We start from the raw sequence: 14,231 nt of genomic DNA, 5'->3' as shown, positions 1-14,231 counted from the left end.
GACTTCAGCATTCTGAGTTCCTTCCAAATGTCATTTTCTTCTTCGTAGCACTCCCTCAGCCTGTACTCTGGTACCAATTCATAACCTTTCTAGATTAATTTTTTGATGGGGCCTCTGTATCAAAGGCTTCAAGGCAGTCCAGAAATACAGGAATGATGTATTTATTTATTTAAAAAAAAAATCTATTAAGATTACAATCTTGTATCCCTTTGTAAACTTGCTTCCATACCTCTTCCTTCATGTTCAGAGACTGTTAAAGCTCTTACAGTCTCATGCCACTCTCTATTTTTGCCCTGAAGACCTTAGCATTCTTAACATGCTTTATTGAAAAAGATACAAGCAACAAGATGACAATTTCTTATAAATCAAGTATTGCCAAAAGCAAAATAAGTAGAATACAGGTAAGTGTCTACAAAAGCGGATAGGAATGAAAACAGACCTGGGGAGAATATAAACATGTTCTCTTTATGACACTCAGCCATTCAGAGCAAACCAGCAAACCCTGATGTGTGTGACAGAGATGGCAGTCTTAAAGACAGGAAACTTAAATGAATTTAGGTCTGCATTTGACTGTTCTCACAAAGAGTACAGAGCAAATTCCTTGTGTTGACCCTACAGTGTCTAAGCGTGGGCCTGAATTAGAATTTAGTGTTTGTGTCACTGTAAGGCATTTTGAACAAAGATGAGCCTTATCCTTCAGTGCCACATCATCACTATACCTCAAAATGTCAAATCCAGTAACTCCAAAAATTGAAGGAATAAAAGGGACTAAGTTCAGGAGGTTCTTAAGCATCTGTTTAGAAGACCAGTGTGGAATATAATCTCACTCTGATACTTAAAGAATTTGTCTATTATTTGCTCTGACCTTATCCATGGAAAGTTTCAAGCAGCTTGGAAACCATGGCGTTGCACCTGGCCAGCAATCAGTTGAAGGATACTTCTGAAGTTTTAGAAGAAAAACTGAGGAAGACGGGGTTCATAAAAATAGAAAACCAGCAAGTGTCTGTACAAAGGGGGTACTTTCTTACTACTATTGTTGCATACTTGACAATCTTTGCTAAAGACTTGATTTTTCACTGACAATTGAAGCTATTGTCCACTGGTCAAATCACAACCCTAACTAATACCGTATTCTCCAGAAGTATCCAGTATTTCTCATTTCTCTTTTTGTGGAAAGAGTAGAGCATCAGTTAAGTCAAACTACACAGATCTGAAAGGAAGAGATCTTTGTTCTGACGAGGTCCATACACTACTCAAAAGTACACAAGCACAGAAAGCTTTGGCAAGTTCTAGGATACTAGGACCACATGCTGTCTTCAGCTTGAAGAAAGCTCTGCTTCCTAGTCAATGCTCACCACCAGCTCAAGCCACGTGGTGGACATGGAGCACTGGCACCTGGCAGCATGAGCCACAGGACCAGCAGCTGGGAGCCAGGTGGGTGGAAGGACTGCTGCCTCCTGGAAGACTCCTGTGACCTGCTGGTCACCGAACATTTACTGTATCAGCACTGCCAATAGACACAGCTCTTGAACTTTCCCAGTGAAAGCTTTGGAATATGCTTTCAAAGAAGGAGATGGACAACAGGAATAAGTGTGAGCATGGTCAGCTAGTCCACAACCAGTTAGTTACTAGTGTAACTGCTTGAATGTAGAGCATTACCCATCAGGGCAACCACAACCATCACAGTGGGGAGTAATGGAAAGCTGCAACCTACATTAGCCTCCCTGCCAAAACTAGGTCAATAGATTTTACCCAGCAGTTTCTAGGTCAAGTTCTTCCACTTCTCAGAAAGCAGTTCAGATGCCTGGTGGAGGAGGAAACCCCACAGCCTCTGGGCAACCTGTGCCAGGGCTCCATCACTCACACAGCACAGAAGTGCTGCCTGGTGCTCAGAGGGAGCCCCCTGTGTGCCAGTTTGTGCCCATTGCCTCCTGTCCTTGCACCAAGCATCACATTTTAATCTTCTGCAGCTCCCTGTTCAAGCACAGGGCTTACATGGTAACACTTCATGTGAGCATGACCCCTCCAGTTCTGCCAGCTCTCATCTTAATTGGTAGAAAGTACACATGGTTCTGCTATTATTACTTTCTGAGTTTGAGCATCATATTTCAAATCACGTACATTATGCCTTATCAACCTTATTCTAATCCTTGCTGCATAACACAAAAGCGCCTCTAGAAACTTCAAAAGCAGAATAGCAAAAAGATGTTAATCAAAGCAGCTTAAAACTGAATGCAATGCTTGAAATATTTACACTTTTAAACTGCAAAATTAAAAGAAGGATACGTACATATAATACAGTTGGATAAAAGCACAGTTAATGAATCCTATGTACTGCAAGGTATATACGTCAAAGCATTACAGTAGGTAGGGTGCCAGCTACTGTGCAGCATTAAACACAGCACTGCAGAAATTATGGAAGAATGGATGAGGCTGCAAGTTAGTGTCACTAATTTCACAGTAAAAATAGGTAGAGAGCCAATTGACTCTTCCCCTCCCTCCTCAACTGCCTGAGGCAGCAAAGCAGGGGTACTTCAAAAATCGTTTCCCCAGCAGCCTGAATTCCAAACTCCGCGGGCAGATTTCCCAGGATGGCAGCTGGTTAAGCCAGGAGACCCGGAGGTTTCTTTTAGAGACTTAGATGGGACACTTGACGCTTTCATTAAATTACAGTGCAGATGTACAACAGGAAAGATGTGTACAAATGCCAACCATGTGACATCTCTAACTATGAATGGAAATGTGTCTGCTAGTGACAAGCACCTCCCTGTTTAATGCAGGTCTTGCTCTAAACACCAAGCAACAGTTTCACAGGGTAAGGCACTACAGCCAGCACAACGTGTGTCTCTTGCACAAGTTCTTTCTTAGGTATAGACTTCACTACCTTCATACATAAGGTGCCCCTTTTACAAAAGATAACGGGTACAGATAACAGCCACATATGAAGTGATGAGAACCAGTCACATACACACACTCATCCTAGAACCTGAGGTTCAGCATTTTCACGTCACACTAGAGTGTAAGCCACTGGAAAAAAACAATAAACACATCTTACTGCTGGCAGGTCTGAAGATGGAAAAGCCTGTACTCGGGCACTAACATGACTTGGAGAGACTGGTTTCATGAAGTCTGACAAACTGACAACGCTGCATGCCTTGATGGAGTTGTCCCAGCAGTATTCTTCTCCCACTTTGATGCTATGTCCTTGAAAAATACCGATGAACTTTCCCCCTGGAGGTATCTACTATGCAAGTCCACATATCCAGAGCAGGAAAGGGTGAAGAACCAATCATTAAGGAAACCGGAGTCATTGGATTACCAGTTTATAATGCAAGCCCCAAGACTTCAAAGGAGATTGGAAGATCCTACTGTTTAATTGCACAAACAACGTAAACTTTCAAATACAGAAAAGTAGCTTTCACATTTTAATCCTCAGCATAAAAGGTTACACAGCTGCATAGCTACCCATCATTTCATCTCTAAGATCCTGAGATCTGGCCAGGATTTCTACTCTTTGAAAAATCAAGACAGAAGGAAGTACCAGATGCTGCTTCTGTTTCCAAAGAGCACAGAAAAAAAAGAAATACCACCGCTTCTAACAGGAAAAGAGTTTAGTCACTGCAGCCTGCAGAGAAAAATCCAACGATGGGAACAGAATGAACAAGCGCTCATTTGCTAAGTAGAAATATTTTAATTCAGCCTTCATATAAACTATTATCAATACACGTTACACAAATATCTCAACACAAAGTTTTAAAAAGTCTCACTGTTCCTGCAACAGTTAGCCTCTTTTCTCCGCCCTGTCCACAAGAAAGCCAAAGCAGAACTGTAATGGTTGCTGTTTATTAACAGTAAACTTCAGCTATCTTAACTATTTCTTCACATCCCATACTGAGTTTACAAGGCAAGGATGTTGGTGGCCTCTGTGAGATCAGGGACAGCTCTAGCCAGTTCCAGAATGGACTCACTGCTGGCCAAAACTGAGCCAATGAACAACCCTGGCTGCAGCTCTGATGGCATATTAAAGAAGTGGAAAAAAAATGCACTGCAGCAGCTGAGTGAGAGACATGCGAGAAAATGAAATGAATAGCCCCACAGACACCAAGGTCAGCGAGGGAGAGGAAGGAGCAACTCCAGGTACCAGAGCAGAGACTGCCCTGCAGCCTGAGCAAAAGGCCATGACAGAGCAGGCTGTCCTGCAGCCCATGGAAGACCACATCAGAGCTGCCATCCTTCCTACAGCTCTTGGTGGACGCTGTGCTACAGCAGGTGGATGCACCACCCTGAAGAAGGCTGCAGCCCATGGAACACCTGCTGAGGAAGGCTCCCACCAGGAACTGTCACCCTAGGGAGGAACATGCACTGGAGCAAGTCTTCCGCCAGGAAATGCAGTACAGACCTGTGCTGGAACAGTTCTTGAAGAACTGGAGCCCACGGGAAGGACCCGTGCTGGAGCAGGTGAGAAGCTTAAGCAGGAGCAGCAGAGACTAGTGTTACAAACTGACTGCAACTCCCAGTCCCACTAAGGACAGGAAAGAGGTAGAAGAGTTAAAAGTAACGCTGAACCTGGGAAGACGAGGCAGGTAGTTTTTTCACTTTTGAGTCCTCACTATCCTACTCTTATTAATCGGCAATAAATTAATTTAGCCTTGCTCCCTGTCAAGTCTGTTTCACCCATGCTCAAACATCACTGTCAATGTCCCTGGCTTTATCTTGATTCAACAGGCTTTTCCATAGTCCCTTGCCTCACTTTGCTAAGGGTAAGTGAAAGTGCAGCCTGTTGGGCACCTGGCAAGCAGCCAAGGTTAGCTCACCACACATCCAGATGAAAAAAAAACATGACAAGAGCTATGCCAAGCTCCATTTTAGGAACTTGACAAGAAAGGTCCTTTTTTTTTTTTTTTTATTCAAACAGATAAGGGCATACTAATCAAGTTGCTTTCCCTAGAAAGGAAAGCTACAGAAACATCACCTTAGTACTGAGTTAATTTTATAAATAGAAATTGTCTTTGGCAAGGAAGACCCAGTATATTCATAATGTTGATATACTTCATTACACAACAGTGTTAGGTAGCTGATTAATCATCTTCTTTAACACAATTTTCCATTCTCAAGACTTTGCTGGCTTAAGCTTCAGTGCCTGGCAGATGACTTTTCGCAAGTTTCCTTCCTCATGAAAGAAATGTACGAACTGTGCCCTTTATCGTTCCCCTGCAAATAGGGCATTTTCGGAGGGATGGAGCACATTCTTTGCATACTACTAGGTGACCACATGGAATAAAGACAATGGAAACTTCTTTGTCCATGCAAACTTTACATGTTCTTTCTTCTTGCAGTCTCCTCAGTTGCTCTTCCATAGGTAAACCTGGAAAAAAAGTTAACCTTTTAAGAAGCCTGAATATACATGCATTCTACTTAGAGTAGATTGGAAAATAAAGGGTGAAACTGAATGTGACTATGCTCACTAAACATAGATGGCAGTGAGAAAATAAGCACACTTTCCAGAGTTCAGAAACCAGCATGCAAGGAACCAGTCTGTACTTTCCATTTGTAAGGGACAACAAACAGCTCAGGGACTGGAGACCAGCTATAGTTCTTGAGACTTATGTTTATATTTCAGCATATGCTGTACTTTCTGTGTTTGGATATTAGAAGCACAGAGCACAATGACCGGTAGAAGTGAGCTATATTCAGATTTGTATACTTTTCCGCAAGTCTGTTAACATATTAAGTTTCATATGCATCTGAACTACAAGAGTAAGAATTAGAGCTAACTCAAACTCAAGTCTGACAAGTTTATCCATCCAGCTGTTGGCCAAACAAGATCTTAGGACAGCTATAACCCACTTTGGAAAAGTAAAAATCATGGTACCTCCTATAAAATGTTAACTTGTTATTCACTGCTTGATCCCTACCAAATGCCTTCATGAGAACTTGTACCAGGACCAAGCCCAGTATGTGCCTGAATGTCTTGAGCTCCAAAAAACCCAACCTCCTAGCGCAAAGGGACCTGTGTAAGGCACAATGTATGGCTCAAGGCAAATAGACTTACATACAAGCCTGCACATGCACTTAAGATGTGCTTATCTCAAAATTAAGAATATAAATCAGGGAGAGGGTGAAGCACAAAAAAAATCCATTTCTTAACTAAAGTTAACCTCTTTTTAGGATGTTAGCTAATTGTCCCAAAATATCCTTTAAAGTAAGAAAGTAGAGTTTAAGATACCTGATACATCTTCTGTAGGAACATACTTCATGCTCTTCTCCACTAAAATAAAAGAAAACAAACAACCAAGTCATTTCACTAGTCTACATTCCAACAGCATCTGACTTTTATCTTTAGATTGCAAAGACAGCACTAATTAGTCTTCGATAAACTTATAACCTTAAAGAAAAGTGACATACCAAATAAATCTTTGTAGAGTACAGGGTCACAATCTCGTAGACAGTTTCTGAATATGCTGGCTGCTGCATTTCCTTTCACTAAAACTGTGTCTATCAGTTCCCTTGCTTGCAATGCTGTCTGAGTCTTCTGTTTAATAACGTCATGCTCAAGTTCCGTTATCACTTTAGCTGACAGTAAACTCCCAAGGATTGGAAGTACGCATGTTAAACGCTGGAATAAAGCCATTCGGTTCTTCCGGATTAAGGTCAAATCATCTGGAATAGAAAGGGGATTGGGTGTTTGTTAGAAACAGTACTCCAAGCTGCATTTTTGCTTAGTAACTGACACATTCTATAAACTCTACTTGAAATGTTCACTTACTAAAGAGCATTAAAAAGACCTCAAGAAGTTTTAGCAGTACTTACATAAATAACATACTTAAGAAAAATACATACAAGCAGCTCTGGAGCTGAAGCCTTTTCATCAACAAGGCCTCTGGCCCCCATCTCTAGATTAAATAGTCTGAGGGGATATTGTTTAACTTCACACTAGTCATGCTCTGCAGAATTGCAGAGAAAAGAAGTGGAACACCTCTGCATAACACTAATGCTAACCCACTGACAAATGACAGGTTAACTTCAGTTAGTGACGGTCAAAACCATGACCAAGGTGTAGATAGGATAAAGCTTTTCTAAGAGGTGCCCAACAGAATTATGTGCAAGCAAACCAGAAGCACAGAACAACTAGATTCAGGAGGGTTTTTTTTTTAAATATAGTCTATTACAATTTTAAAAATAAAGTCTCCTGAAGCTTTAATGGCTGAATCCATCTGTGTTTTTGTGGCAGAATATACAAGTAGGAAGGAAGCCATTTTAGTTCAACTTGTAGTTGAGAAGTTTCATTACTGCTTCAAAGATTCTAAAAACATGGGGGGGGTGGCGGGATGTCTTCAAAAAAAATTACATAGTCTTGAAACAATAGGGAACATAAAAGGTACATAAAATAAACATCATTCAATATCTGACCTGCATGGTTGTTTCAGACAGAAGAGCTGACCTTTGACAATCTTACAGAACCTAAATTTGTAAAAAGTTAGCCAGCTCCTAGAGCAGGAAAGTGTTGGCTCACCAGTTCAAGTACCTTAAAAAGCAGGCAAATTTGGAAGGAAAAGGAAAAAAAGTACGTTAAAGTATTTTGTTTCAATTTAATTAATAGGCACACAAAGTTATTAAAAAAAAAGTATGGCTTTGTTCCTGTAGAAAGAATAAGGTGATTCTAAACTCTTGGAACCTATATGAACCATCTTCCTGAAAAGGACAGAAATAATTACGAGACTGCTAGCAGTACAGATTGCCAAATAATGCTCTTAAAGAAGTTGATTGTAAGAGCAAGTAAATTAAATCACTTTGTGAATAAAAACAATTATAAAAATCAGGCCAGAAAGCAGAACAATACAAACCACTTCTGCTTTCATTTTTATTCATTCCTTATGCATACCTGATGCCACTTCTTCAAACTGTCTCTCTTTCTCTTCTTCCCTCTTCTCATCTTCAGCAGTGAGCAAATCAGACACAAGATCATTAACAGTCTTGTAGTTCTCTTCAGTGGCCAAGATTTTACTTTGCACCGTTTGCTTTATTAGCCGTCTGCTGAATCCCATCTCCAAGGCAGCTTTAACTACAGGTGTGTTCATCATGATTGCATCTTCTGAACGATTCTCTCCAGGTTCAAAATGAATGACTAATCAAAGAAGAAAATCACTGCGTATAAGGTAAAGAACAGAATACACATACAACCTACAAGATAACACATCAACATTACCTACACACAATACCTAACATTAGAAAGTTAGTAATTTCAGTGACTAAACAGATTTTATTTTTTTAAGTAATTGGTTTCCATTTTTAAAACTAGTTACTTGCATTCAGTTGGACTAAATCCATGATAAACTTTGATCCATGTCAGGCTTTCACAAAAAAAATAAAGTCTAGGATACTCCAGAGAAATACAGAAGGTCCTGTTGTGTCTTCAGGTTGTAGTTCCCCCCTCCCCCCAGCACAAAATTAGTCATGTCTAACTTTAGCCTTAAAAAGCATCTTGACTTGGGAACTCAAAATTCAGGGCTTCTAGTGCAAGCAATTGCTCTATTTCAGCTCTTGATCAATCCATCCATCTTACTCAGCACCAGGCACATGGGACTGACTCATCATCCTCAACCAGCAGGGACTACGATAGTATCTCCTACTCACCCTCTGGGAGGAGTTTATTGCCACCATAACTGGAGCTCCACACAATGGAACTCAAGGACTTCACTTTAACAGCTTGTCCTACCCTTTCTCCAAATGCTGCCACTCAGCTCACTATTCACTTAAGTCCATGCCTAGAAATTGAGTTGCATTAACTGCACGACGCCTTTAGCAACTACTCCACCAAGGTCAATACCACAGATAAATTTAGCAAACTCCAGCTTGACTTGTTTCTGTTTCAACAACGAAACAAAAAAATAAAGGAAGTGCCAAGCATTCAAAACTAAAATCTAAGCCGGATATGGCAGTATGTAAATAAGGAAAATGAAAGCTGATATGTCTCAAAGGAGCTTCCTTTGAGACATATCCGTCTCACATTGTCTGTTCTTTAATGTTACATAGACAGTTATAGTATTGTTGTTCCCAAGAAAGCCTAAGATTCGCTACATAAATTAGTTTTGGAGAGCTTATCATTAAGTCTGCAAAGTGCTGAGGGTCTTCAGAAACATGCTTTTCATGTTATATTAATATACATACTTGGGGGATCGATGTTTTCATCTACAGGTGTATCAGAAGTTGATAAGAGCTGTAAAACACAATGGAACTGCATTAGCATCCAAGAATTGCTTTTCCTTCTACATACCATTCTAGCAACTTCTTGTCTCAAGAAGTTGGGCTGGGCTTTTTATCTGAAAGATATCAGTTAAGTATTTTTACGTATGGTTACACAAATCTCAATTTTTTCAACTACATAACCAATATAAAGTTAGTGCTGACCACTTCTATTAAGAGTTTCGGCTTATTCTTGTCATATCTTGTACGGATAGTAACAATTCAGCTATGAGGAGCTGCACAAAACTCCATGTGACTTGTTTCTGAAATGCCAATTGCTGATGTGCACTGTTCACCAAAACTTACATAATTATAACTTCCTTCTCCTGACACAGAGGCTCAAAGGATCTCGTTGCTTCATAATAAGGAGCAAAGGTTTGTCTGTAAATGACCGGGTGTTGTAACCCCTGAATTACTACTATAATATTATACCACCTACTTAATAATTTCTCATGAAACTCCTTCCATGAGTAACCCTGTACAGGGTAAGTTCCAATATTTCAGTTCCATTAGCCATGGTTCAGCACTGATTTTATTTTTTTTGTGCCCATGAAGAGCATTTACCATGTGAGAAACTTAGCAGAAACATATACAGAAATAAGGCAGAAGGATGTATGGAACTCCCAAAAAGAACACAGCACTCTTCAACAAGGAAAAAAACAAAAAAGTTACAAAACAGTAAGGTGCTTTACCTGTTCAAGTAGATGGGGAAACCTGGCCTGAATCTGACTTACAAACTCTCCTCCTTTTACGCGAAGCAGGTATTCACACCTGAAACATTGGCAAATATGTATTCAATTATACTTTCTATTTCCCAATAAGAATTAAAACAAAGAAGAATGAGACCATCTACAATAGCACAAAATAATTTAAATGCCGGTTTCAAGCTCAGTGAAGGAAGAGTTCTCTTAACTGGAAGCTTGAAGTAGCCTAGTACCTGGTAACACTTCAATAAAGCTTTTCCATGATGTTGAGCAATCACTAGTCTTACCTATATAAATGCAACAGCTTTATGTTCCACCACCACTTTTAATCAAAATGACACATCACAAAAAATACTATGTTGGCTTCATTGCAAAGTGCAGTGATAAAGTTTCTAACTCACCTTCTTATTGTTCTCTCTCTTACTCAAATCATTTAAAAAAAATATCAAAATTCAACACCACTACCAAAGCCAGATCTGCTTCATGAATGTAGAATTTTATCTCTTTTTAAGTACATTTATTGACTGGGCATAACAGAGGGAAACAAAGTAGTCATTTAACTGTACAAGCATCTGGTATCCAACAGGAGCTGGTAAATTGCCTTTGAAAGATTAATTGGAGCGCAAAGAATAATTATTCGCTTTCCTGAAATTAAGTGCAGCTATTTCTGTCATTGATGAACATGGAGATTTCCACAGGCTCAGAGAGCAGTCAGGTATGCAACTGCCATTTATAGGGAATGTATTCACAAGTTATTTCTGTCACTTTTCCAATTGAGACACGTTAACAGTCACTGAAACCTTCTTCACAATCCTTCCTACACCTATGAGACTAAACCACACCTGCTGAAAGGCTCAATCAAGAGCATTCAATGTGTGCACAGAACTAGACTGAAGTTCTAAGTTCTTTCTGCCTCAGTTCTCAGAAGCTTTTTTTCTCCTCCACCTGCTTTCTGAGTGCTTCCCTTATCTATGTATGCTCACTAAGAATGCAGCATCACTTGCTAACAGTGATTTAGGGACGCACACAGCTTTTAGTTATGAAGTGGAAAGTCTTAAGTATCACACTTAAGGAAGAAGCATTTTAAGACACCTTTAGCACTTCAGAGGTTTTAAAAAGAGGAACATGAAATTCATCCAAGTGATAGAATGAATTTGTACACTATATGGTGAAATTAAAAGCGTTCAGTGCAGCATATAGCTGCCAAAATTAAAAGTACTTAAGCAGTAAGGATGTGAACAAGTTATAAAGAGTTTGCAAGTTACCTTGGAAACCATTTTGCATGCTCAATCCACGGATCATCTCCAGATTCCCAGCACCTCAACCCACCATCACAGCAAAAACACTTGACATCATCATTGCGACCTTTAAAAAAAAATAAGGTGCAATATCTAGCAAGCATTTACACAGGTTACTTTAAAACAAATGTTGAAACAGCAGTATGAATAAAATCAGAGATACTACGTTTTATTACTTACCTACATAGTAAAAGCCAGCATCTGCAAGCTGCTCAGGTTGAACTGTAATCCTAGTTGGCCAATTTATGAATGTTTTAACGCGTGCTTCATGGGTCTGCATGCTCACATTTGAAACATTGAAACTTGTTTGGTCTCGGGTGAGATTTTCCACAAAAAGGCAGTTAGGAAAGTGTCTCCGATGCTCTGACAAGGCATTATCTTTTGGTTCCCAGTTACTCAACTGACCACCACAGGAGAAACAAGCAACTTTGTCTCCTGTCCCCAGGTAATAAAGGCCAGCCTTCGCCAGATCAGTGGGCGAGAGAAACATCAGGGGCCATGCATGAAAAGTGCGCAGTCTGGCTTCTTCAGTACTCATTGAAGGATTGTGAGGTTTAGGTCTTAAGTGTGAGAGGTCTTCAACAGCCCTAGTAGTTACCGGGTCTTGAGGAAAACTGGAAAAAGAGCCACTGAAATAGCCAACTTGCTCGAAGCTTGGAGAAAGCGTCATGGAATGTAGAGATGATGAGAGACCACTTGTGACCAGAGGTGAAAAGGCAGAATGAGAGGACAGCCCACAGTTGTTCACTGAAATCATGTCCCGAACAAAACTGCAGCTAGGATACAGCCGTTTGTGCTTTTCCATTGCATTATCTCCTGGTTGCCAGTTGTCCAACACCAAGCCACAACTGAAACATTTAACTTTATCTTGCACACCAGTGTAATAAAACCCAGCCCGGGCAAGGCTCCGTTCTGACACTGGCACATTCACAGGGAAAGTAGAAAATGTTGACATTCTGTAGAGTTCACAGGATACATCGTATTTCAGTTCACCACACAGAGCACTCTGCTTCATCATGCTAGCCAAGAAAGGGCTATTTTCCATTATGTTCATAATGGAGTATTGTTGGAAAAATGGGACAAGTCTTCCTCTGGGAGGTAGCTGTGTGCATTAAAGGCAATTCTGAATAACCCCTGCCTGTGTAAAAGTAAGAACCTGAAAATGAAATATTTACGTGCAACTTTCAATACAGGTACGAATAGAATTAGCCACATGATTAACATACTTCGAACATTTGAAGAGTTCTTGTACTTGGGTCTATACAACTGCTTTTGCACAAAAGCTGATTCATCCCATCAACAATTAAAGAAAGCATGTTTAAAAGGACAAGGACTGTCCCTTGAAAGCATGCATCACATGCTTTCCTTGTGCTTTGTATCTGGGAGAGCAACACCAATTAGTCAGGCTAGTAGAGGCTTAGTCCAGAGGACAAAACCTCAGACGGGTTTTTCAAAATCCTTTGTCAATAAAGAAACTAAAACTGGGGAGGAGGGGGAGGCTTCAAACAAAATTAAATAGTATGTTACAGTTCAAAATGATGTCAGGTGGTTTAGGATCTACTGCACCCTAGACAACTACACACATGCAAAATTTTAGTTTTTAACTCTCATTAGGAAACTGAAAGTAACAGCTTCTTAAGCTCAAAAGAGCCTCTGAACTGACATTACTCGACTGATCTGGTATATCTGCTACTACTGAACTGCCAGAAACACCCTCAACATCTGCATATTGTTGTAGCGATTGTTAAGACTTAAGAAGTCACTTCACGTGTATCAAATATTCAGCTATGAGATGCATAAATCCTATGCACTGCCTCTGACAAGAACATACTGTCTTAATGAGCCCCAGGCTTTTCTGTCTGTAACACTGTCAGCACAGGCTGAACATTTCAGTTTTAACCTGGTGCCTTAGTTACGAGTATGCACTTATCGCATTTAACATAAATAAATTGCTTTGTGTCAGGACATTCTAATGCTTTATACTGATAAATTAAGTTTTTGCTGTGTGCCATATTTATAAAACAAACAAACCTCAAACACAGGAGAAAAAAATAAAGCTTTAGTTTCTTTATTGTGCACAGAACTACCTCCCAGAGTTCAGACTGAAGTCCCTTCTAAGGTGCCTACGTCTCCATATTTGATAATGACTGTTCACAAGAAGAAACTGTAGATGTCTGTAGCTTCAATGAACTCCTTTGGGTGAAACAAAACCTGTAAAGAAGGAAGAGCAGTGTTTCAAAAAATGCAAAGCAATGTGCACGTAACATCTACATAGACTACACAAACTGAAGCACTAAAATCGCAGATGAAGCTTTTTTGAGATGTCAGCTAGTTAGTTTCAGGAAGTCAACTTCATGTACTGTCACATGGAGTGGATTTTACACAACTTCCCTGCTACTGACACACATGCAAAGCTGTTTAATCCACAAGCAGAAGTGTTTGGCAGATGGATGAATCAGGCTGCTTGATCACAAGCTGTATCAGCATAGAGGAAAAGTCTTGTACAGAAGATAGCACACCCATTTAAATTTGCTTAAGGCTGCAGAATCTCAAGCAATAAGGATACAATTTTATTATATTGGCTTATTTTATGGCTATTTAAATTTCTTATTTAACTAGATCTGAATATATTTAAAAGGGTAACTTCAGCAAAATTTGGAACTTCACCAAAAATTTCAGCCAAGAACAAAGGCTACACATTTTTAAATATATATATTATAATTATATAAACAAATATATATAGTAGTCTGCTCTGCAGTATTAATTCGTAACAAGTTCCTCCAGGAAAGACTCAAAATGGACATATTTGTCACAATGACACAGCCTTAGAAAAGTCCCCTACAGGAAAACTGTGCATTTTTTAGCTCTTAACAGGTCACCCACCACATTAGTGCCCCCACTCATTTCCTAACCCCCAAGGAAGTGATTAACAAGGGCACAAAGGCCACGTGCAGCTGGGACTGAGGTGTCAAGGTCTGTGCACAGC

The 14,231-nt window shown here is 39.9% G+C and overlaps 1 protein-coding gene across 1 annotated transcript; it reads right to left on the bottom strand.

Moving 5' to 3' along the window:
- Positions 1-3,344: 3,344 nt before the first annotated feature.
- Positions 3,345-13,456, bottom strand: BIRC2 (baculoviral IAP repeat containing 2). Its single transcript, XM_082759440.1, has 9 exons — positions 13,333-13,456; positions 11,426-12,401; positions 11,213-11,312; positions 9,936-10,014; positions 9,169-9,217; positions 7,883-8,125; positions 6,406-6,660; positions 6,227-6,268; positions 3,345-5,365 (listed from the first exon to the last, which is right to left on the bottom strand). Exons 2-9 carry the CDS (start codon positions 12,297-12,299, stop codon positions 5,172-5,174), a joined length of 1,836 nt encoding a protein of 611 aa, XP_082615566.1. The 5' UTR covers positions 12,300-12,401; positions 13,333-13,456; the 3' UTR covers positions 3,345-5,171.
- Between the last annotated feature and the right edge of the window lie 775 nt (positions 13,457-14,231).

This window comes from Aythya marila (assembly GCF_965140915.1).
Source record: "Aythya marila genome assembly, chromosome: 1".
Lineage (NCBI taxonomy): Eukaryota > Metazoa > Chordata > Aves > Anseriformes > Anatidae > Aythya > Aythya marila.
This window is presented reverse-complemented; position numbering and strand designations above follow the sequence as displayed.

Coding starts and splice junctions, on each gene's coding strand:
- BIRC2 (XM_082759440.1), bottom strand. CDS start 12,299: ATGAACATAATGGAAAATAGCCCTTTCTTGGCTAGCATGATGAAGCAG. Junction 10,015..11,212: donor CATGCAAAATGGTTTCCAAG/GTAACTTGCAAA, acceptor CCAATGTTTCAG/GTGTGAATACCTGCTTCGCG. Junction 5,366..6,226: donor TCCTACAGAAGATGTATCAG/GTATCTTAAACT, acceptor CTTTTTTTCCAG/GTTTACCTATGGAAGAGCAA.